This window comes from Vicugna pacos, chromosome 19, assembly GCF_048564905.1.
Source record: "Vicugna pacos chromosome 19, VicPac4, whole genome shotgun sequence".
In the NCBI taxonomy this organism is placed as follows: Eukaryota; Metazoa; Chordata; class Mammalia; order Artiodactyla; family Camelidae; genus Vicugna; species Vicugna pacos.
The window spans coordinates 30,841,554-30,866,106 of record NC_133005.1 but is presented as its reverse complement, the minus strand read 5'-3'; the positions used below and the strand labels follow the sequence as shown (position 1 = coordinate 30,866,106).

Below are 24,553 nucleotides of genomic sequence, written 5' to 3'. Positions count from 1 at the left end.
AGAGGCACAGCAAATACATGCTTCCTGACCTTGAAATGCCCCAGATGAAATTCCAGCATTATCTAAGGATTCCATGGTCCATGAATAAGGTGCACTTAGGAGCCGCTGCTTGACAACCGTGGCATTCAGGTCTTGTCAGTGGGTTATGTGCAAAGAAGTATGGAAGCATCCCCTTTGTCTGAGTTTTGTTTCCTTTTGTTCCCCAAAATGTGTAAATTCATAGGAAAGCTAAATAAACAGCCAAGAACTGTGGTTCTCCAAAATATGTATGTATTTGGAAAACATAGCATCTATCTCTTAGCTTGTGTTCGGTAAGTTTTTGGCCTGATCTTCTCCCCAGAAGTAGCAGATACTAGTTCGCATTTCCTAGGGCCGTGGGCAAGCCCGGCATGAAGGCACACACTACCAGGAGCCCCTAAGCACCTGCAAAGGCTGAGAAAATGATGAAATGCATCTTCCATCTGTCCTTATCCCCTGATGAAGACTTCAGCTACCACAACATTTCCTGCCCCACAGATAATAAAGATGCATTCAAAGAGATGTTAACAAATGCCCAAAGGACTGGTCCCCAGTGCTGGATTCACTGGGTCGGAGAAAGCACTACTTGGGGGAGGTACCTGAACGTGCTTGTATTTTTGTGGAGTAGCTTTTCTTTCGGTGAGTAAGCAGTAAAGGTAGAAGGCTCCTCCTGCCTCCAGGGCCTGACCAGCAAAGAGAAGACTATTTGAGACAGGAATCCTTCGAATTTGATTTTAAAGGAATTGTGAAAAACAGATAGGCATCAGCAGTAGTTAAGCTCACAAGAGAGAAGACATTAGGCAGTGAACCTAAAGACGAGCAGCTGATGGTCAAGAGGCCAAAATGTCCTTCCTTAGCAGGCACAGCAATGCTCCCTTCCAAGGAAGTGACTGCTGCCAAATGTGATTCTGTGCGAAGACATCCTACTGTGTGATCTGGGGGTTGGCACAGCAGGACTCTTGGTTTGCATGGCCATCAGTCTCCAGAGTCTGTTCTTTTATCAAAGCCACATATTCAGATAATTCTCGATGGGCAGTAATTACCTTTTTAAAGATAATATTTTTGTTGAATAGCCTGCCTCTGAACTTGCCTGAGTAGATCATTAGTCTCATGCCAGAGTTTCAGTTGAGTGGAGGTCCTTGTACATAGAAGTTATGACACTGGAAAAACCAAGATTTTGAGGCCTATGGGGTAAGGAATCTGCTAATATTCTCTTTGGTCAGTGATTTAGGTGGTTTTCTTGCAAGCATCTTGGTCGCAAAATAGCTCCTACGTGGTGTACAGTGCTTTTTATTTTTTCATTTTATTTTATTTTATTTTAACTTCTATTTAGAGGCAACACAGATAAAGAAGACAATACTGAAGACAAAGTAGATGGCCTCCAGAAACAAATGGTGAGTGAAAAGTGCTGTGTTGGTGATCCACACGATTTTTAATATCAGGAGAGAAATCCCCATCTTGGTGTAGTGGTCTTGGGGAACTCGACTGCATTGCTGCAGTTGCATTGCATTTTCCCCAACATTTTATTATAAAGATTGTCAACACACAGACTGCTTTGCACTTTTATTCTAATGAAACTTTTGATTTGAGGTGGCTGTTTGCAACTGTGAGGTACGATACAGGGCGAGCCTGTGTACCTTAAAGTTTCCCACCATGGGAACATCTTGCAAAACTGTGGTACAGTATCACAGCCAGGATGCTGACAGTGATAGAATCAAGACACAGGACGTTTCCAAGACCACAGAGATCCATCTTGTTGCCCTTTTATAGCCACATCTGCTGCCCTCTTCCCTTCACCTCATTTTTCATTCCTAGCAACCACTAATCTATTCTCCATTTCTATAATTTTGTCATGTTAAGAATATTACATAAATGGAATCATACAGTATGTAACCTTTGGGGATTGGCTTTTGTCACTCAACATAATTCCCTGTGGATTGATCCAGATTGTCGTCTGTAACAATATATTCATTCCTCTTTATCACTGAGTAGTGTTCCGCTATCCATCCATTGAAAGGCATCTGGGTTGTTTCCAGTTTTTTACTGATGTGAACACCTCTGTAAACATTTACGTACAGATTTTGTGTGAACATACATTTCCATTTCTCTGGGATAAACTTCCAGGAGTACAATTTCTGAGTCATATGGTAGTTACATGTTTCGTACTTGTACCATTTTACATTCCCACCAGTGATGAGTGAGTGATTCACTTTCTCCTCATCTTCACTGGCTTTTGGAGTTGTCACTATGTTTTAATTGAGACATTCTGATTGGTATGTAGTGATAACTCATTGTGGTTTTAAATTCCATTTCCCTAATGGCTAATGATGTTTAACATCTTCTATGCTTAATTGCCACATGGGTACCTTGTCACTGAAATGTTTCTTCATGTCCTTTGCCCATTTTCTAATTGTGTTGTTTCTTTGTTTTATTGTTTGAGTTCTTTATACGTTCCAGATACTAGTCTTTTGTCAGATAAGTGGTTTGCAAATATTGTTTCCCACCCTGTAGTTTGTCTTTTTATCCTACTCACATTGTCTTTCACAGAACAAACATTTTAGATTTTGATGAAGTGCAATTTATCAGTTTTTCCTTTTATGGTTCACACTTTTGGTGTCAAGTCTAAGAACTCGCCCATCGTAGATCTTGAAGACTTACTTCTGTTTTTTTTTTCCTGAAAGTTTTATAGTTACACATTTAAGTCTGTGGTCCATTTTAAGTTAACTTTCATTAAATACAATTATGTTGAGGTTCTTTTTTTTTTTTAATCTGTTAATGTCCAGTTGTTCTAGAACCATTTCTTTTAAAAAGCTATCTTTACTCCATTGAATCGTTTTGCTCCTTTGTCAAAAAATCAGTTGAGCATGTTTGTGTGAATCTATTTCTGGATTCTCTGTTCTGTTCCATTGATCTATTTGTCTATTCCTCTGCCAATAGCATATACTAGTATCAGTTCCTATAGCTGTATCTTAAGATTGGGTAGACTGATTGCTTTTACTTTTTCAAAATTGTTTTAGCTTTTCTTGTTCCTTTGCCTTTCTGTAAACATTTTAGAGTAGTCTTATCTGTATCTACAGAAATTCTTGCTGGGATTTTTATAGGAATTGTATTAAATATATCACTTTGGGGAAAATTGACATCCTTACTATATTGATTTTTTTCACTATACTAAAGCTTACGATATATATATATCTGTTTCAGTCTTTGATTTCTTTTATGACTGTTTTATAGTTTTTCAGCAAATATATCTGCTACGTGTTTGTAGATTTACCTCTAAGTATCTCATTTTCTTTGGAGTGATTGTAAATGGTGTTATATTTATGTTTATCTTACATCCTGCAACCTTGCAGAACTCAGCTCTAGGAATTTTTTAGGTTTCTTGAGATTTTTTACATCAATAATGATGTCATGTGCAAATAGGGATAGTTTTATTTCTATCAGATCTATAGTCAAAAGGAAATGCAGTTTTTTATCGTTAAGTATAATGTTAACACTAGGTTTTTTGTAGATGGGCTTTATCGAAGATGAGAACATCTTCTGTATCCCTAGTTTTCTGACATGAATGTATGTGGAATTTTGTCATGCTTTTTTGTACCTTTTGATATGATCATATGATTTTTCTTATTTAGCCCATTAACAAGGTAGATTACATTGATTTTTAAATATTGAACCTGGCTTGCATCCCTGGATAAACTGAGATGAACTCTGGTTGGTCGTGGTGCATGAATCTTACTGTTGAATTCTATTTGCTAATATTTTATTAAGAATTTTTAAATCTATATTCATGAGAGATACTGGTTTGCAGTTGTCTTTTGTTACTGTGTTTGTCTGCTTCTGATATTGGGGAAGTGTTTGCTTTACAAAATGAATTGGATGTTCCCTACTCTCCTGTTTTCTGATAGAGATTATCTAAAATTAAGTTCTTTAAACGCTTCATAGAATTCTCCAGTGAAACCATCTGGTCCTGGAGATTCCTTTTGGGCAGAGTTTTTACATTATGAATCCAATTATCTATCTATTTTGGATAAGTTGTGGAGTTTTTTCAAGACACTGGTCTATTTCCTCTAAGTTGTCAAATTTATGTGTTAAATTGTTCATACTGTTTTCTTACTATCCTTTTGACGTCTGCAGAATTTGTAGTTCCTAGTCCCTGTCTGGTTCCTGATATTGGCAATTTACATCTTTCTTTTTTCTTACTATTCTTACTAGGGATTTGTCTACTTTATCTTTTTAAAGAATCGCTCTTTGTTTCCTTGATTTTCTCTATTACTTTCTATTTTAAATTTCATTGATTCAGCTCCTTATTATTCCCTTCCTTCTGTTTGTTTTATTTTCCTCTCCTTTTTCTAGATATTTGTGGTGGGAACTTAGATTCCTGATTTGAGACTTTTCTGCTTATTTAATGTGTGCGTACAGTGCTACAAATTTCTCTTTCAGCATTACTTTAGCTGTGTCCCATAATTTTTACTGTTTATTATAAATAGTAAAATTTGTTGTTATTGTGTTTTTATATTCATTCAGTTTAATGAATTTTTTAAAACTTTCCCTGAGACTTACTCTTTGGCCCATGAATTGTTAGACACATGTTACTTAGTTTCCAAGTATTTGGAGCAGTGGACTGTCAGACTCCAAAATATAGGCATACTCAAGATGGAGAAATTGCGGGTTAGAACCAATCCATTGCCTTTGCTTTGACAATCTTACTGTCAGCGTTCTCTGGGACCCTGCACCCTGAAATGTACCTCTTCTGAGATGACCATTTCTTTCTGGCTGATTGACATAGGCAGAAACTAGGACACTAAATGCTCAACTGCAGGCTTCAGAGGCAGGGCTTTCTGTGTACTTCCTGTGATCCCAGCCTGCCACTGCTATATAGCACGTCACACACACACGTTAAATTGGTTATGTGACTATAAGATTATGACTTCTTTTTCACTTGGGCTGCTGCTAAGCCAGGACTTCTCCTTCCTATCATTGCTAGAGAGGGGCGAGCCCCCAGGAGAGAGCAGGAGACAGAAAAGGCATTTAGCAATACCAGAATCTTTCCTCCTTGAGAGTTTGGCTAAGGCCAACAGAAACTGTTAGGGGGACTGGAAAGGAAGCCTGAAGGTCATGTGTGTGCCTTACACCAAGTCGGGAGCTGCCTCTGGGAATTCGGGGTATGGCAGCCCCACGTCTGCCACCTGTTCGTCATACTGAGGCGCGCGGTAGCTCTGGAGCCTGGCTCCCACGTTCTATAGGCTGTAGAACATTTATCAGCCTTGAAGTGTCAATAATTATGATTTTCAGCGTTCAAAAGATCTTCATGGATACTGTGAGGATACTCAAAAAATGTTCTGTATGGCAGGAAAGGATATAAGGCATAGTTGGTTGTTTTTTGCTTGCTTTTTTAACTACCTGAATAGTGGAGAAGGGTGCGATGGCATGTTTAAGTACCGCTTCAGAATGGTACAGTAGATCAGCCTGAGGTTTCCACGCTTCACTGATACTAGGTGGCAGGAAACAATTGTGGCCAAAGAAGAGAGGTTAAACTAGTATTCTCCGATTCTAAGTATGTTTCACTCCCTAAATCAGATTTTCAACCAGGACTCTGCTGTTTTTTGGGTAACTTAGTGGGTAACATGTAGGCACTCATCAGACACTGTGTTTGAAACCTAGCTTTGCCCCTTGATAGCTATGTGACCCTGGCAAGTTAGAGAAATTTCTAGGGCTTGTTCTCTGCATCTATAAAATGAAGGTAGTAATACTTTCTATCTGGTGAAGCAGCTCTGGTGACTAAAGGAGATAAGCCACGAAAGCGTTTTGCTCAGTAACACATAGTTCTCGGTACCATCAGCTATCATTACTGTTCTTGTAAGAAAGAAGTGCACACCTGCGCCTCTCTGCCTTTTCAGGGTTTTCTCTTTCAGGTCCTTCCACAGTATTAGGGGCCCAAGAGTGGTTTGCATTCCAACTATTGCCAGTCGTGGGTGTCTGTCCGTTCTTCCTGTGCTAGGTTACTGCTCTCCTGGGCTGTGTCCCAGTTTCCTGTGAAGGGCCAGATAGTAAATATCTCAGTCCTGGAGGCCACAGAGTCTCCGTCACCTCTTCTCCTTTGCCTCCTCCTCCTTCTCCCCCTTCTCCTGCTCCTTTTCCTCCTCCTCCTCCTCCTCCTCCTCCTCTTCCTCTGCCCTTTAAAAATGTAAAAACCGTTCTCAGCTTGAGGGCCACACAAAAAACAACCTACAGGCTACGGATTGCTGACACTTACTTTGATCTGACCCTGAGCTCCACTGTGGCCAAAGTCCTGAATCCTGGGGCTGTTCTCGCCCATCACTCAGGTCAAAAGGTGCTAGTCAGAAAAACGAAAAGTTAGGTGGGGGATGAGTGAAACATGTGAAGGGGGGATTAAGAGGTACAGACTTCCAGTTATAAAGTAAGTCATGGGGATGTGGTGTACAACATGGGGAACAGAGTCAGTGAGATTGGAGTAACTTCGTATGATGACAGGTAGTAACTACATTGATGGTGGCGATCATTTTATAATGTGTACAGATGTTGAATCATTATCTTACACACCTGAAACTAATGTAATATTGTAAGTCAACTATACTTCAACAAAAAATAAGTTTTTTGTGTTAAAAATGGAGTTCAGTTGAAGACTAGCAGTCTCTTCACCCACGCCCAAACTCCCACTTGCTTTATGTATAAGGAGCTTTTAAAGTTCCATTCCTGAGACCAAGAAAGGGTTCATAAAGGACTCCATTAGAACCAGCTTGACACATACTCCAACTTGGATAAGCTTTATGCCTGTGATATTACTCCAGATCCTGGAGCCTCAGATCGTGATTTTAATTTTAAATTCCTGGAGTTTTGCGCCATCAGGTCTCATGTCTGGAGCAGTCATGTTTTAGGAAAATAGCGTCTATTGCTGTGAAGTAAACTCAGCATAATGAACATGAGCATGACACTTTTACACAGCAGAAAACCAAAATGCAGGCACATGCTCCGTGAAATGACAGTATTAGATTGCAAGTGACGATGGTAAAGCAAATATTTAAATTCGCAACTAAAATAGTGCGCGTAAAATGTAATTGCCGGGGGAGCGTGCCAGTTCATCATTCTTCAAGCTAATTCTCTACAGGCAGACTCACTCCACACAATTTCAGGGGAAAAATGCTTATTTTAAATCGACTGCTTTCTGGCTCTTAGAAGATTGTGCCTAAGTAAGCTTTATTTATCAGGGACCATCTTGACATTTGAGGTGTTCCTGGGCAGGAGATGTCTCCTGCACATCTCTACCCCTGATGTATACAAGCTGGCTATCTGAGTTGATTTCTTCTGAGCTGCAATTTTGCTGATGGGATGACTTCATTTATCCCTAGGAGAATTCCAGTGATGGAGCTGATGGCATTTTTGGTGAAAAGAAGGATGACAGCCGGGCAGGTGAGACTGTGTCCTTCTGAAGGCAAAGAAAAGCAAGGTCCCCATTTGTAGTTATCCTGGAGTTCATGTGTAATTTTTTTTTAATGCTGTTTTTTAAGAAGGTTCTTTTTAAAAGCCAGTTAAGCTGATCTTCATCAAACTCTGCCAGAGTCACACATAGAGCTTTACATGACTGGCAGTCTTCCTCTCCCTGGCATTGAAATTTTGCAGTGAAATGAAGTCAGGATAGAGTCTGAGAGATAAAAAGAAATAGTGGTTTCATTGATTTTTTTTTCTTTTTTTTTTTTTTCCAAGAAAAGTTAGGGGTATTTGGTTTGTTCTTTTGTTTGTTTTTCTGAATTCAGGCTTAATGGAGGCTTTGGCGTTTGGAAGGCCCAGCTACACAAAAGCCCATAGTTTTGTATGGAGACAGCCATGGAGGGGCCGCTTTATTCCAATGCCCAGAGCAAGGCCCTTGAATCCGCTCTGCCCTCACAGACAGGCACATTTGTATTTGAGAGAGAATAGAGCCAACCACACCTAAAGCTGCTTCTAAAGCAGAGCTGCAGCCCTCCCGGCCACGCCTGGCTCCTGAGCTGCTTGTTAGACAGCGGCTACGTCCGTTAAGTTACTGAGTCAGCGTTAGTTTTACTTAAACAAAGGGAAACAACAACAACCAACAAAACCATTCACCTTTGTTTTAGTTCTGTTTGTGAATACTAATATCCTCACTGATGTTTGAAGCCCAGGATGGCTCCGACCCAGACAAATCACCCTGGCCAGTTTCGTCCGCCCTCACAGCCCGTCTCCGACGCCTGGTCACTGTTTACCAGCGCTGTAACCGCAAGGAGCTCTGCCGACCTGAAATCCTGGGACCAGGAAGCCAAGGCTACTGGGTCCAGGAGGAGATGTTCCGGAGAACCTCAGAGATGGATCTCATCAACAAGGAAGCCCAAAAGAGGTAAAAGCCAGCTGAAAGACTTGAAAGAGTTGGTGGGCCAATGGGCCATTTTTATTATAAGTCACCACCCAACTTAACTTAAATAAAAATAATAAAATAGATAAACCAGCTCTGCCTGCTTTCTTGACTTCGTGGTCTTCCAAGCAGATGCTCGATAAGTAGTTGTTGGCTTTTTTTTAAAAAGGAAAACAGCTCACGCTCTCTTTCTGATTCAATCTCAAGGTGGACCAGGAGAGAGCAAGCCGACTTCTACAGAACAGTATCTTCCTTTGGTGTCGTTTATGATCAAGAAAAGAAAACCTTTGACTGGACTCAGTTTCGCATCATTTCGCATTTGGACAAGAAGTCGGACGAGAGCCTGGAGCACTATTTTTATAGTTTTGTGGCCATGTGCCGAAACGTCTGTCGTCTGCCGGCGTGGAAGGATGGCGGTGAGAAAACTCTCTGTCAGTATATCCCACGTGGGACAAGGAGAGAACGTGCTTATTTTCAGGGTACAGAGTTACTTTAGGTATAATTAGAGAAGTGGAGCCTACCTGAAAAATCCAGGTAAAGACAAGTGGGTTTTCACAAGTCCATGAACTTCTAGTTGGGTCCACCCTCATAAAACAAAATCTCTCCCACAATGGTGTAATGCCAACAAAAACTGGAATTCAGATTAAAATGTCACAGAAATATTGAAAGCTACTGTTATTTACCTTTTCTAAAGTATGTTTTAAACAAAAATCTCATAGAGATTTATCCTACTGTGAACTTTGCACCTTCCTTGGATTAAATCTTAACTGTTTTCTCATGTGCTGACTTACAGCTATGGAAAATGAGTAGCTGTCATTAAACATCCCCTGCTCCAGTAGTGACCCCTTCTGAGAAATTGCATCCTGGCTGGAATTTGCAGCAACTTCCTCCTGGTCCCTCTTCAGTTTCATGCTAACGGATTAACTCACTGTGGACTATGTGACTGTATTCCAGGAAATCCCAAACACTGAGCCTGCTTTGTAGGTTCTGGGCTGGCAGCAGCATATACATACATCCCACCTTTTGCCCCTATGTGGCATGGTTAGGCTGTTTTCATTAAAACCAGAGAGCCGCATAGATTGGAAAGATCTGGACCTTGGAGTCACACTGACAAGACTTGGACGGACTGGTTCTGCCACCTTGAGCAAGTCAGCTTATCTGAGCCCCCTTCCTCATCCTTAAACAGGGATGGTGATGGTTTATCATAGAATTTTTGTGAGAATTAAATCACATACGTAAAGTACCTGGTTAGAGGAACGCCTAGTACATGCTTATTGACTGGTATTTCCGAAACTGGAGTTCTCACATTCTTCTTTCACCCTCACTGGGTCTGTCCTGGTTTCATAAAAACCTTCCATTGTCTTTCAGCTTTTTGCTTCAGCAGGTGCACACACACATCGAAGACTGCCTTGCTGAGGCCCCAGGGAGTTCAACTCTGTGCTCAGAGATGCAGGAGCTCAGGTGGGCAGGAAATGTCCAAGGGCCACCTTAAGTGACAGGCTGTGTGTTTACCTTTCCAGGCCCCACAGATCCCAGCATCTACGTTGAACCCATCACTGAAGAACGGGCCGCAAGAACCCTGTATCGCATTGAACTGTTACGGAAGGTTCGAGAGCAAGTGCTGAGATGTCCACAGCTGCACGAGCGCCTGCAGCTGTGCAGGCCCAGCCTCTACCTCCCCGTCTGGTGGGAGTGTGGGAAGCACGATCGAGACCTGCTGATCGGCACCGCCAAGCACGGGCTGAACCGCACCGACTATTACATCATGACCGACCCCCAGCTGTCCTTCCTGGACGCCTACAGAAACTATGCCCAGCACAAAAGAACTGACCCCCAGGCACCAGAGAGTCTCTGTTGCCTTTACCCGACCAACTCCAAACTCTATGACTCTCTTACCTACGCTCACATGAGCAGGACTTCCGAATCCCTTGAACATGAACCGGAGAATCTAGTGAAAATAGAAGGTAGAGATGACCATCTTGGTCCGCCCAGGGGAAGCTTATGTGACATAACGTGTGAAAACTTTATTTCTAAAGTTCAGGATGTCATTTCCATCACCCATGATGAAAGTCTGCTGCCTGACTCCTTGGAGAGCATGATGTATGGTAAGAAGGTGCTGAGCCAAGAGCCAGGCTCTTTTCAGGAGAGCCCAGGCACCAATACAGAATCTAGACCTGATGCTCTGGCCGTCTCCACAAGCAGAGATGGGAACTGCCAGTCTGGTGGCCATGAGGCAGAACTAGCCTCAGGCCCCTCTCTTATGGACACTTTAGAAGCAGGGGTAGCTCAAATGAACATTAAAAATGAAAAACATTTGTTGATGTCTGTTTCAAAGGAAGGGGAACTGTGCTGCAGCGAGACAGGACAGAGACCTGAAGGCATTGGGCAGCTGGACACCAAATGCTTAGCCTCCCCTTCCTTGGACCAAGGAAATGAAAGTGGGTTTGTAGACATGTGCAATCTGAGTGTCTGCGACTCCAAAAGAAACCTGTCGTCAGATCAGCAGTTAATTGATTTATTAGAAAACAAAAGTTTAGAAAGTAAATTGATTCTGGGTCAGAACTACAGTGATGAAGAGGAGGAGGAGGAAGAAAATGAGGATGAAAACCTAGACCTGGCCACAGGCATGAGGGAAAGGCCAGAGGTCTCGCCTCTCACCGAGCCCACTGCTGCCATGCCAAGGGAGAAGAGCTTTGGCTTCCTTGTAGACGAAGCCAAGAAAGGAAGCCTGGAGGCCAGAAGCCAGCATCCTGAACCTCAGGGGGCTTTTCTCCCCACAGCCTGTCAGTGTCACTGCAAACACATGGAGAGGTGGGCACGCGGCCTCGAGAATGACGAGTTCGACGTGGAGAAGCCCCAGCAGTATAACCCAGACCTGTACAAAAGCAAAGCCAATAATGTCGCAGTGGAGGGTGAGCCCGCGGCTGTTCCTTCAGCGCTGTTTCAGGTGAAGCGTGAACTTTTAAAAGAGCCCTGGAAAGACAGCGCAGAAGGGAAACAGGGTTTTCCTGCGTGTCCCGAAGGAAGTGAGCTCAAGTCGGAAGACATGGATTTTGAGAGTAGAGACGAATATGACAGAGATGGAAACTGCCAGGGTCAAGGTACAGTATGTGGGACCTTGAATTTGGATCAGCCAGTTCTCACAAGACAGTCCCTGCATAGAGGGCTAGTGCATAGCGGGTGTTCAGAGTTTTACAGCTTCTGAAATGGACCTACTTAGAGTCGCTGTGTGTTTAAAACCAAAGGTCACAGGCCTTGGTCTGAAAATGAGACAGAGTAGCTTAACTCTGATCATTCCAGAATACTGAGGGTGGTTGTAGACAATCATGGCACCTTTGCTGTTTCAGCTGTGTGGTTTGGGCAGGGGCTGTGTGCTGTTATTTGACAGATGCTAGAATGGCGTCAAGGGGAAGTAATTTGTTCTTCCACTAGTAAGGTTGCTTCAAACTGGGTAAAGTAGAACAGCCGGGGAGCGTCAAGAACCTGCAGTTTAAAGGATGTGCAGTTAATTTTTAGGACTCCACAGAAATGTGAATGAACATGATCCTTATTAAGGCGAGCAAAGGTATACCATTTATTCATGTCACTGTCAAAACCCTGTGATGTAATGTTGGTGCATTGGGTTGAGGGTCCTTTTAGTAACTCAACAGAAATAAGAATGACCAAATTACAGGCAACTCAACAAAAATACAAATAGATTTGACCTTTTAAAATAGGAAAATCTTAGATAAGACTTCAAGTTGGAAGGAATTTTAAAATGTTAAGACTTTAGACAGCCCTAAGATTTCGTATATGCTTTGCAGGGGTGTGACCTCAGTGAGTAGAGATCCTGAGCAACAGATGGTTTCTAATGTTTTCATCTTGTTTTTTACGTCTTCAGACCCAATAGGGCATATTAGGCTGAACAAAAAATAGTTGTTTATCCTTGTCAAAAAAAATCCAAAATACAGAAGAAAACCCTATTCAGGCCTGGCCTGGTGCCAGGGACCATGTGGTGCTCAGGGTCTCAGGCTCGGCCGGGCTCCCCCTCCTGGGACAGTGACTTCCACTCAGGAGGGAGAGAGGAGCTCGGCTAAGCTCCCTGGTTTGTCCTCCCTTTTTATTTCTGGACTCCCACCTTTGGTTTTAGTCTTGTGATTGCTGACTGTCTTGGGAAGGGTTCCACCCCAAATTAAAATTCACATGCTAGCTAGGTTGAGGACAAAGAAACTGAACGGAAAGGAGCCTCAGCGGCTTGTAGACCCAGCCAACCCAGAAGGAGTCTGCCTAGGACCTTGCTCATCCTCCTCACCCCAGGCCACAAAGGCTCCCCGCCACATCTGGAGTTACACGTATACATTGCTTTTTGAACTCTGTTGGAGGGTGGGGAGGATCACCGAATAATTAATCGTAGGAAATCTAGACAGTCAAATGTGGACAGGAGACAGGGAACAGCCTGGTTTAAAGGAGAACTGCTCCAGCACTGATGTCCTTTGGTGGCAGTGTCGGGCTGGCCACATCGGGGTGGAAGGCAGCAGGGAACTTGATAAGCTTTGGTGAGCACCGCAGAGACCCCAGAAAGGATCCTCCACGTATCTGAGAGGTGGGCTCGGTGGGGCAGAGGGGCCTGGCCCTGCCTCTGAGGCTAGACGTCCACAGCAGAAGGCACAGTCACAGGTGCTGCTGTCAGGGCCAGCCCCAGATCTCCCAGCTCCTCTTCCAGGGTTTTCTCTCATACATCATTCTGCTTTCCTCTTAAAATTTAAATTCACCTTCTCTGCTTAAAACCTTTCAGGTGCTCCCAGTGGGGAATCTAGAATAAAATTTGAATTTTCTGTCATGGCCTACAGAGCCCAGCATGATCTAGTCGATTCTACCCCTCCAGCCTCATCTGTGTACTATTTCCCAGGGTGTCTCAGTCCCTCAACATGTCCAGGGTGCCTTTATCTTCTTGGGTGTTCTTCAAGTGGCCCTCTCTGCCAGCCTTCCCTTCTGCTGTCGGTTTTTCCCCCTTATGCCCTATCATGGCACCTTGTTTCTTTCCCTTTGTAGCACTCACCCTGGTTAATAATTGTAGTTTTTCATCTGTTATTAGTGCATTTTCCTGACTCGTTTCCCTCATGAAGCTGTTAGAGCCTTGAGGGCTAGGGCCACATCTGGCTTGGTTTTTCCACTGGCTTCGGCCCTGCTCCTGGTAAGGGGTCTCTGCTGCCCCCTGGGAGACTTGCTACACAGTCAAAATTGTGAGCTCCACATTTCAGAGGATGGACATCCCTTGTCATTTCACCGTGAAAGAGGTTCCCAACTTTTCCTGGACATTACACTACATTCAGTGCATTCCTTGTCATCACTGTTAAGTGGCTCTTTGAAGATCTGTTTCACATTGATAATAAATGTTCACCATTAAAGATTGAAAGAAGAGTCACATATCTATTTCTTTCCATCAGTGAAATAATGTAAATGTTCTAGGTTTCTTTGCATCAGTTTTTACATAGATCAGGTCTGTTTTACTTTTGCTGTAAGTTTCAGGACTTTTCATCCTTCGTCATTAAGATCAGCCTTTTGCTGTGTCCCGTTTCATAGACTGTCCCTTCAGGTGTATCAGAGTATAATGTTCACTTTCCTCTCGTCCACTCCCCAGAACGGGGAAGCCTCTTTGTGGTCACTCATCTTTACTGTTGTTGTTTGGTTGTGGTTGCAAACTCCTATCAGGTGACTTGCATGAGTATCCCTAGAGCAGGATCTGCCTTTATGGCTTACCTGATAGAGTTCTTCTGGAAATAGGAGGCATGGTAATTAATATTCAATTTAAAATAGCACAGAATGGGCTAATTTTCTAAAAAAAAAGTCAGATGTCCTGATCTTTCAGATCATTGCTATCTTCCAAATGCCTAATTCATTTTTTTTTAACCTTTCTTCCCAGATTATCCCGGGAAATACTCTGAGGAGGAGAGCAAGAGCTCAACTTCGGGCATCGCAGGAGACTTTGGGGATGACCTCCAGGAGGTGCGGGCTCCCACCATTGCTCAGCTGCTCCAGGAGAAAACCCTCTATTCCTTCTCTGAGTGGCCAAAGGTACCTGCCAGAGCTTGCATTCCCCATCCAAAGAAGCCTCCTCAGCTTTGAATTCTTTACTTTAAACCTTTTAGAATACTTCTGAGTAACAGACTCAGAGAAATGTTTAGTATCTTTAAAAGGTATTAGTTACATAACATGAAAGATTATATGCACCTAATTAGACCATAAGACAAAAGTGTCAGCTTATCTTCACATCTGCAGTGCTGTGGGCTTTAATCTTCCTTGCCCAGACGATAACATGTATTTGAAGACTTGTAAAGTGAGTACATTTGTATGTGCCCTTTTCTAATCAGCTCTTTCTGGTTAGCAACTTGATTTTAAAGGACTTGGTGAATTTGTGTAACTTGGTACCTGTTCCGCAGGATCGTGTGATAATCAGCCGCCTAGATAACATCTGCCACGTGGTGTTGAAGGGGAAGTGGCCCTCCAGCCAGCAGTACGAGCCCGTAGGCACGCTGCACACCCCCCTGTTGACCCGCAGCGCTGGGTCTCGGAGCAGCCTCTCGGAGCCAGAGGCATCAGAACACACCTTCAGCAATGGCGCGGCATTGGTGGCCCAGATGCAGAAGGTGAGGCCGTGAGAATGCTATTGACCTTGCAACAAAGGAGAGGGACAGTTTGCACTCCTTTAGTCATTCATTCAGCAAATACTTACTGAAAGGATCAGATTTGGGAGTAGGGGAAGCCATTGGGGTTAATTGAGGAATTTGGATTTTGTCCTGTAGGAGTGGGGAAGCATGTGATGAAAGCACGGTTTTACAGCTCAGTTGGAGTGGTATGCATGTTCGTGGGAGATGAGGGTCAGGACGGGGTCGTGCCTCGGGGGGCTGGAAAGCAGGTGGGCATCTGAGGAAGAGAGAAAGTTCTAGACCAGCTTAGTGGCAGAGTAGATAGAAAGACAGGGGAGCTTCAGTGATTTGGTAAGCGTGGCATGATGACTGATGTGTGTATAAGGAAAGGGAGGCATGAATGGACCAGGATGTTCAGCACTTGGAGGGCCGAGAATGATGGCAGCTGATAGAAATTAGGGAAATCAAAGCAGGGCTGAGTTTTATAAACTCAAACTAAAACTCAAGTTTGAGATCTGTGGTTAGCACACTAGCTCTCACTCTCAACTGCACGTGAGACTCTGCTGGGGACCTTGAAAAGCTGTAGATTCTGATTTAATTAGGGTGGACACTCAGTATTGGCTTTTTTTTTTAATTCCAAATTGATTCTGTTGTACAGCTGAGGCTGAGATTCCCTAAATTATAATCATGCAATTCCAAGTATGGATCATGGGCTAGCAGCTTTGGCAGTGGCTGGGAAGCGCAGAATCTCAGGCCCACTGAAGTAGCATCTACATTTTAACAAGTGATCCAGGTGATTTAGCACTAAAGTTTGAGAAGGCTTGAGTTAGAAGAACTTCTAAGAAAACGATTACTTGGCCCAAGGAAATCGGGCCTGAGAAAGAGCTGGCATTCAGCCGCAGAGGTGTTCAGACGTTCTCTTACCACGTGTGTGTGTGTGTTCACAGGAGAGCTTCTTGGCTCCAGTATTCACAAAGGATGAACAGAAGCACAGGCGTCCTTACGAGTTCGAGGTGGAGAGAGATGTGAAGACTCGGAGCCTGGAGCAGTTCTCTGCCACCCATGGGCACCCCCCCATCGTCCTCAATGGCTGGCATGGAGAGTCAGCAATTGACCTCTCCTGCACGGTGGAGGGGTCCCCAGGAGCCACATCCCCTTTCCCAGTGAGCGCCAGCACCCCTAAGATGGGGGCTATCGGTTCACTTCAAGGAGCCCTTGGCATGGACTTGTCTGGGATTTTGCAAGCTGGCCTGATCCATCCAGTGACCGGACAGATCGTCAACGGAAGCCTCAGGAGAGATGACGCTGCCACGAGGAGGCGGAGAGGGAGACGGAAACATGTTGACGGAGGGGTGGACCTCATCTTTCTGAAGGAACAGACCCTTCAGGCAGGAATCTTGGTGGGTATCTGAGGCCAGTAAGTACAAACATTGACCTCTGTACACTGAGCAACAAACCCTTCTTCCTCAAAATGCACGTTTGATTTATGGATCTTTTATCCCTATTTCAGTTGTCCTACTTACTTTCTCTTGTCAGTTGCTCTCAATCTTTTCTAGAAATAGATAGTGATTAGTCCCTTAACCTGCACGCAGCCTGGAGACATGAGCCAGGAGGTCTCGCCATTTCAGACAGAACAGCCCCGCCTCCAGTGTCTCAGAAGAGCCACTGATGATGGAACAGGTAAAGTAGACAGCAGGGCTGAGTGTGCAGCAGCGTTGCTCCAGGTCAGCGGGGGCCTAAGAGTATTTTTTAAAATGTACTATGCAAACATTTATATAGCGCTGACATTGAACTTTGTCAGTATGCCGGATATAGGAACTGGGGACACAGATAAGTGAGCCAGGCATCCACAGTATAGAGAGAGATGGGGAAGTAAACTACAGTGCGGCGTTTTCTGCTGTGTGAAAACCTGTGCAGAGTGCTGTGGGGAGCAGGAGTGGGGTGGCCAGTGTTTCCAGGACTGTGATGGCGACATGGGCAGTAATGCAGAACCTGAGCAGACAGGGTGAAAGTCTGCCATGTAGACAGGAAGGGGAGAGGCACAGACAGGTGGAGGGAACATCCCACATGTGCAGGAGCCGATGTGTGTGCCAGTGGTGTGCGTGGACTCCTATTCAAGCACTGAGTAATATTCAGGTGGAAATTCAGAGCAACATTCAGGTGGAAAGAGTTAAAGAGCACCGTACATGTTTCCTTTGGGAAACTAGTTTTCATTCTGTCGTGATGAATTGCACATACTTATTTTCCCTTCATCCAGGAGGTCCACGAAGACCCAGGGCAGACCCCCCTGAGCACCTCACACCCTCCTGAAGGGCCAGTGCCTGCCACGTCGACCCCGGAGCCATCCCCCACGGCCAGCAGCCAGGCCGAGAAAGCCCTTCCCAGCAAGAGCCTGCTGGACTGGCTGAGGCAGCAAGCTGACTACTCCCTCGAAGCTCCTGGCTTTGGCACAGTAAGTGTGTGTCCGCTGCTGCCTGGGACTGCCATTTACTTCCTGCCGGTTGGTGCCGTCTCTGATGCGGAGCATTCTGAGGGAGACCAGGAAGACCAGAAAGTCTGAGAACACCCCTTTAAAGGGGAAAAACAAGTTTAAATTCTGGTTATGTTTTCCAGTAACAGGAACTCCAGCCCATGTCAGAACACTGGGCCAGATAGTAGACGTGTGACATCTTACCAGGACAGAGCTTGCCTAAACTCAGCCCTCCCTTCCCCCCAAAAGCACCACATTCATAAGCTCACAGAGAATTCTTTAGGTTGCATAAATGCTGCCACTTCATGAAAATGTTCCTGTGTATTCTTTTCAAGTCACTGCATCACCTCTTTGAGGTGATGTATTAGTTTTAGGTACTCTTTCGGACTTCTCCTCGAGTCCTCTTACTGCTATGGCCCTAAATTCTTCAGATTAGGAATCTATGGGGGAGGCTCCTGAGCACTGAAATCTTCTCTTGGGTTTTCTTTTCTTATTTGCTCCTCAGCCCTACCACCATCTCTGTCCTGGGTACCTCTCATTAGCAAGATATGGAGGAAAGGAGGAGAATGCATTCTCAGATGTGTACCCTCCAAAGACAGACGAAGCCTGCCCAGTAGGCAGCAGTGAAGAGAGAATCTGAGAAAATGAGCAAGGGAAAGGGTGAGGGACGAAGCGGTGCCCTGAGAAACGGGAGTCAGCCAGGCATTACAGTCTGGAGGCCAGGAGGCCCACACAGCCTGTTTGCAGCTTGCTGTGGGAATGCTGTAGCTTCAAGGAGAAAGCTCAGGTGAGGGCCAGGTGGCTGTTTCCTTCAGCCTAACCGGCCTGGTCCTGTGCAGAGAGCCACGAGTGAGAAAACACCAACACCACCCTCATCGGAAGAGTCAGAGGCAGAATGTTCTGTAATACTGGTTTCCATTTACCTCCTAGAATTTTTCAGACAAACCAAAGCAGAGGCGGCCACGCTGTAAGGAACCTGGAAAATTAGACGTCAACTCCCTGAGTGGGGAAGAGAGGGTTCCTGCTGTCCCCAAGGAGCCAGGACTGAGGGTAAGGAGCAGGGACATGCTGGTGGAGCCCAGCCGTGCATACTCGGAGAGAAGGATCCAGCTGGGAAGAGGGTAGCTGGGTGGCCTTACTGCGAGGACAGGGCGGCATGGAGGTCGCTAAGGAGCGATAAGTGGTGTTGGGGTGTCTGACCGGCAGTGTGACCTCTGTGGTCATTTGTTTTCAGCCTTTACTTCCAAAACTTATGGTTTAAGTTTGTGCTTAAACCATTCCCAAACCTTGATTTTCAGGGGGAAAAAACAAAACCATTTTAGAGAGTTCAGGGAAAATACCTTAACTCTTATCAGGAGTCTGTTTCCAGTGTTTAACAAACATCACTATTGGAAATTTTCATTTTCTAATCTAAGTTTTTCTGGCTACCATTTAAGACATTTCCTCCTAGTCTGTCCTCCTTGGCAATGAAAAACAGCTGACTCCAAGCACTTCCCTTTTCCTATTATAGAATCATGAGCCTGGAAGAGACTTCAAAGACATCTGCAGATACTTGTAGTAGAACGAATCTGAGTTAATTATAGTTTACAGATGAGTACAAATTTGGAGTAGAAAACTCGTAACCTCTAGGGGGCGGTAGTAACATTTCAACCCAAGAAACGTGTTGAGCTTGAGCAAATGATACACAAATATGCTTTTAACCTCCTCCAAGTGTGGGTTCTGCCCAAATAGGGCGCTTCTGAAGATCCTCATGGGGAATCTGCTCTTCCTGGGTTGTCCTCTAAACTCACAGGCTCTCCTGAATGCCTTCCTTCCGTGCTCTGCCAGCAACTGGCTTTCCTGGGTATGAACTCCCTTCTTAGCGGGATTTCCTGGATGCGATTTCTTTTTTTAGCTCCAAGAGACCACCCACCCTGGTCATTTCCTCCTGGTGCAGAAAGAAGTTGTTACTTAATGTTGTCAAGGAGCTTGTTACTGATGTGGTCGCCTGGAAGATGACTCCTCCAGCAGCCCCACAGACGCGACTGCCCTCGCCCACCTCCATGCCACTCCGGAGGGAGGCCTAGGGCAGCCTTGTGGGCTGGGCTGCTTTATGGAAAATTTGTCACACTGCCCTTCCCCCCCTTCTTGCTTTATTCTCAGAAAGCTCCCCACCCCCACCTCCATTTCTTGGACCTGTTTGTACTGTCCAGGCTGATTTCCACAGCGGTTCTCACCCTTTGTCTTTCTCGGCCCCACACGTGGCCTCCCCGCGCTCTCCTTTCGTCGCGCGCAGTGGCTCTCTGATTGTCCAGGAGAGACCTCCGGTTCTTACTTGGGTGAGTCTCTGAGCTCTTGGTTTAGGAACTTGTCAGGAAAACCACGTGGTTTCCCCCTTGACTTTCTCACTTTGTACACGCCTAACATTTCCCTCATGTTCTCTGGATATTAACATTCATCACTCCCCTGCAGACGCTGACCCTTTGCCAGAAAGCTCATTTCTGAGCTGTTCTTGCAAGCCAGCCTCTCAGAGAGATGCGCTTTCCCTCCTTTGTTAAATAAACACAGGCCCTGCCTCAGGAGTCTGGTCCTTGGGCCTCATCGGCCCTCCACTGTCCCCTCAGCCGTGTCTCCCAGGGCCCCTCCTGGGGCTGGACCCTTTGGGGTGTGCTGCACTCTTTGTCCATCCCTTAGAGACCCTACCATTTCTTCTAGAAGCAATTCATATCCCACAGGGGACTTCCTCCTGCCTTTAGCCCCTCGTGCTGTGTGTGCTGGGGCTCCGCTGGTGAGCGTCACAGACTTAGCATCACGCAGGCTGCAGTCAGGCCACGGGGGATTCGGCTTGGAGAATGCCCGGTATGTCACAATCACTCATTGTTAAACGTGTATGCACACGCACATGCCTCATATATTTTATATGTGAAACTGTATTTGTTTTACACATGTTTGTAGTTTTTATTTTTGCTTGTTTCTTTCTGAGCCATCTGACAGTAAGTTGCAGAGATGACCTATACAAGTAAATACTTAAATAAATACTTCAGCAGGTGTCTCCTGAGAGTGCTTTTCCGCATAACTACTACCATCGTCACATGTCAATATTAATAACATCTCATAACTAGCCCATACTCAGACTTCCCTGATTGTCCCAAAAATGTCTTTCAGAGCGAGTTTTTGTTTTGTTTTGCTGTTAGGATTTTTAAATTAGGATCCATACACTGCATTTGGCCGTTAGGTCTCTGTCCACTCAGGAAATGTTTGTGGGCTGAACCTACTCACCTTCCTGGGAGGAGGAAGGAGGTTTTGTCACCTCCCCCTCCTCCGCCTCCACACAGGAGTTAAGTTTTAGAGCTGAAGTACTCAGGCTTTGGAGTAAGTGCTCCCTTGTGTTGGTGAAGAAAGGTGTTCTCGGGTTGAGTGCCCGTGCAGTCATCTGGAGGAGCAGACGTGCCTCCAGTGTTGCTTAGCGTCTGCCTCTCCCTGGCCTCCATCTCCTTGCCCTCCCCCCAGCCTCCCCTGGAAGAGGAAGCAGGTTTGTTCCCAGGGTGTAATTACCAGGAGGGAGAGCTGCCAACGCCCGACTTGGCCGCCGTGTGTGGTCGCCGCGTTGCTGTGGGGGGCACCTGCCTGGGGTGGGCAGCAGCGGCCTGACTAGAGTGCCTCTCCCTCCCACGGGAGGCGGTGGAGCGGACTTCCTCTCCCCTTGCTCTGCTGTTCTCTTCCCCCGGGGCCTTTCTGCTGCTGCTCTCCCACTCTGAAGCGGGGAAAGCAGACAGCCTAGGCCTTCTGGGCAAGCTCCCAGTCCTGAAAGGGCCCAGCGTTGTCTACATCAGTGGTTCCTGACAAGGGTGGGGACATCCTAATGCCTGAGGAGTATGACTTGAACTTGGTGAGCAGAACCACAGGGACCAAAGGTCCTGCAGGATGCAGGCTGCCTTGAGTGAGCTCTCCAGCTCCAGGTGCCCTGACGAGCTCAAAATATAAGTGTGTTAAAGAATGTCTGCTTTATACCAGATTGTGTGACAAGAAGATGGAGGCATTCTTCATCAAGCTCTGGGTTTCTTTTCTGCCCAACGGAAAGACTTCTAAGATTGAACATGCCCTCCCACCGTAATAGGGAGAGCTAGGACACAACATTTGAGGATGTAAAGGAAAAAGACAGACCGAGGACCTTCCCCTGACTCTTGGCTGTGGCTGGGCTACAGGGAAGAGGGCTTGGAGAGCCTTGCGGTCGAGTTGTGGTTGCCCTGGGCCCTGGGCAGAGTGGTGCCCAGCAGAGGCCTGAGGCTGGGATCTCTGCAGAATGAGGCCATCTGCACTAATGGGCTCAAGATAGACTGGTGAGAAATGATGCTTTTAGCTTGGCACCAATCCATCACATCCGACTGTCTCTCTAGAAATAAGAACCAGGTGGGAATTGCTACCCCGGTGATCATCCTCAGACCAGAGCGGCGCTGCCTGGCACACTCAGGACAGAGCAGCCCAGCAGAGTGCAGGGGGCTGGTCACACGTGGGAGGAAGGCAGGTGGGCTGGGGGCCACGGGGCCTGGGCTCTCATCGCCTCTGTCCCTGACCAGCTGTGAGAAAGAAGGAGTACTGAACATGACAGTGCCAGAGGTTTCTTCTGCTTTTCTGAAACAAGGCTTTTTGCCCATGATGACCTGGTTTTTAATATTCTTTGAGAAATTGAAGGACAGGTATAGGACCTCAGAAATAGCGGTATTTCTGGGGACTTGAGAACATTCAAGTGTAAATTTTTCACATCTGTGAATCTGTGAACCCCGCACAACGGCCGTGCTGACAGTACTGACTCCGCAGGGTTGCTGTGATGACAAGTTGAGGTGATGCACATAGAACCCACTGCCCAGTGCCCGGGGCAGGGTCAGTGTTTATTTAATGGTACCGTCCACTGTCCTCAGCCCTGCTGCTCCTCTGTGATTAGCACTCTCTTTGTCAGCACCTCTGACAGCCAGGTCCCCTCGCTGCAGAGAGCCTCACTACCAGGGTGGCACTTCCTGCTGGTCCTCACTTCCGAGCCCAGTGTATATGTGTGTACTTGGCTCTCGGAGAGCTCGAGCCGGCATCTCCCAGGCTCTGTGACTGCCCCTAAAGCAGAGACCTGGGGGATCCTCTCAGGATTTGACGGAGGTATCATTGTTCCTTCTCACCAGAACTTCAAGAGGTGAACTGAGTTGTCCCGAGTCCCGCAGCTGGGGGCTCCAGAGTCAGGACTGAGATTCCGGCCTTCCTGCTCTGCTTGTGGCTTCTGTTAAAAACTGTCCTGTGTCAGGGAGGGGGCAAATGTGGGGATCTGGCTGAGGGGTCCCCACCATGAGTCTTGACCCCTGGCTATGGCAGCACATGCGCTAAAATTGAAATGAAGCAGAGATGAGCACAGCCTGTGTGAGGGTGAGAGGCCATCTCTGGTGCGTCTGTGAAGCGGTCCTTTTGGGGTTGGTTGGTGTGTTTTTAGTTTTATATGTGACAGCAGTAATCCCTCAGTAACAAAGTCTCAACTAAGACCTGAGTGGCTGGTTCCCGCTCCCAGCGCCCCGACGGCCTCCCTGCAGGGCGGACGCTGCTTTGCACCATAGAAGCTGCCTGGAGGTTTCAGGCTCTCAGCCCTAAGGGAGGAGAGGCCCTGGGGGCACAGCGCTGTGCAGCTCCTGGCAGCTGGGCAGGGACAGGAGAGGCCAGTGCAGAGCCCCTGGCTGCTCACCCGCTATCCAGTAACCTCCAGCATCTTGTGTCTCTTTGTCCTTTTATAGGGGTTTCTCCCAGAAAACAAGTTCAATCACAGCCTACCCGAGCCCGTTCTTCGAGATGCGGGCCCCCGCCGCAGGGGCAGGAGGCCCCGGAGCGAGCTCCTGAAGGCTCCCACCCTCGTGGCGGACTCCCACTCCGGGATGGGGCCTCTGTTCATGAATGGACTGATCGCCGGGATGGACCTGGTTGGGCTTCAGAACATGAGAAACGTGCCAGGCATCCCCCTCACGGGGCTGGTGGGGTTCCCGGCCGGCTTTGCTGCGATGCCCACAGGCGAAGAGGTCAAGAGCACGTTGAGCATGCTGCCCATGGTGCTGCCGGGCATGGCCGCCGTGCCCCAGATGTTTGGGGTCGGGGGGCTCCTCAATGCCCCCATGGCCGCCAGCTGCACTTCTGCACCAGCGTCGCTGTCAGGCACAACGAAGAGCGGCACGTCAGTGGCCGAAAAGACTGCAGAAGATAAGCCCGGCGGCCATGATGTGAAAACGGACAGCTTAGCCGAAGACAAGCCTGGCCCGAGTCCGTTTTCCGATCAGTCTGAACCTGCAATAACTACGAGTAGTCCTGTGGCTTTTAACCCATTTCTCATCCCAGGAATGTCCCCCGGACTCATTTACCCATCCATGTTTCTCTCCCCTGGCATGGGCATGACCCTGCCAGCCATGCAGCAGGCCAGACACTCTGAAATAGTAGGTCTGGAGAGCCAGAAGAGGAAGAGGAAGAAAGCAAAAGGGGACAACCCGAACCCCAACCCAGAGTCTGCACCCGGGCCGGAGAGGGAGCCGGGCGGTGACCAGAACTGCCCCGAATCCAGGGCCCCCGTGCCCCTAGATAGAGAACACGCGGCACAGGCCAGGGAAGGGGGCACCCAAGACTCTCACGGTGACACCAATTAGAACTGTTTCGTTGGAGAAATTATTGTGACTTGTAAGTTTCTTATCCCATAAAGGTTTGTTACTTCCCTCACTTCACCGTCATAAGAACCTGTGTTTCCATGAGTAATATTACCTACCTGATTTCCTGTCTGAGAACTATGGTACCAGATGTTAATAGTCGCAGGGTCTTGCCACGTCATCAGCTAAGTGTCGTTGACCTAGTCTAGGAGGCCAGAGTCCTCACTCTGTTCTCCAGCCGTTCATTCCAGCCGTCGTAGTTAGTACAGACGTGGGGACACGCCCACCCCTTCTCTTCCAAGTTTCCCACTTATTTGAGGAGGAAAAATGGCAAAAGAAAGCCATCTAGGGATTTACCAGGAAAGGGCCGAAGCAGACACGGAGCAGCTCTTTTTTTCCGTGAACAGTGTTAATGGGAAGA

General features: G+C 46.6%; 1 protein-coding gene and 1 long non-coding RNA gene across 6 annotated transcripts in view; one reads left to right on the top strand and one right to left on the bottom strand.

Moving 5' to 3' along the window:
- CHD6 (chromodomain helicase DNA binding protein 6) overlaps positions 1-24,205 on the top strand; it is a 159,381-nt gene extending 135,176 nt beyond the window's left edge. For all 5 annotated transcript variants that reach the window (XM_015237811.3, XM_072944227.1, XM_072944230.1 and 2 more), the window contains 11 exons: positions 1,352-1,412; positions 7,383-7,443; positions 8,167-8,383; positions 8,606-8,814; positions 9,919-11,499; positions 14,301-14,452; positions 14,818-15,024; positions 15,972-16,424; positions 17,282-17,476; positions 18,425-18,544; positions 23,242-24,205. In XM_015237811.3, coding sequence (XP_015093297.2) covers positions 1,352-1,412; positions 7,383-7,443; positions 8,167-8,383; positions 8,606-8,814; positions 9,919-11,499; positions 14,301-14,452; positions 14,818-15,024; positions 15,972-16,424; positions 17,282-17,476; positions 18,425-18,544; positions 23,242-24,135 — 4,150 coding nt within the window. In that variant the 3' untranslated portion in view covers positions 24,136-24,205. The remainder of the gene's footprint in view (positions 1-1,351; positions 1,413-7,382; positions 7,444-8,166; positions 8,384-8,605; positions 8,815-9,918; positions 11,500-14,300; positions 14,453-14,817; positions 15,025-15,971; positions 16,425-17,281; positions 17,477-18,424; positions 18,545-23,241) is intronic.
- Positions 17,214-23,224, bottom strand: LOC140687432 (uncharacterized). The gene is made up of 2 exons (XR_012061740.1): positions 20,177-23,224; positions 17,214-17,552 (listed from the first exon to the last, which is right to left on the bottom strand). It is a non-coding gene; the product is annotated as an uncharacterized lncRNA (long non-coding RNA).
- Positions 24,206-24,553: the final 348 nt, after the last annotated feature.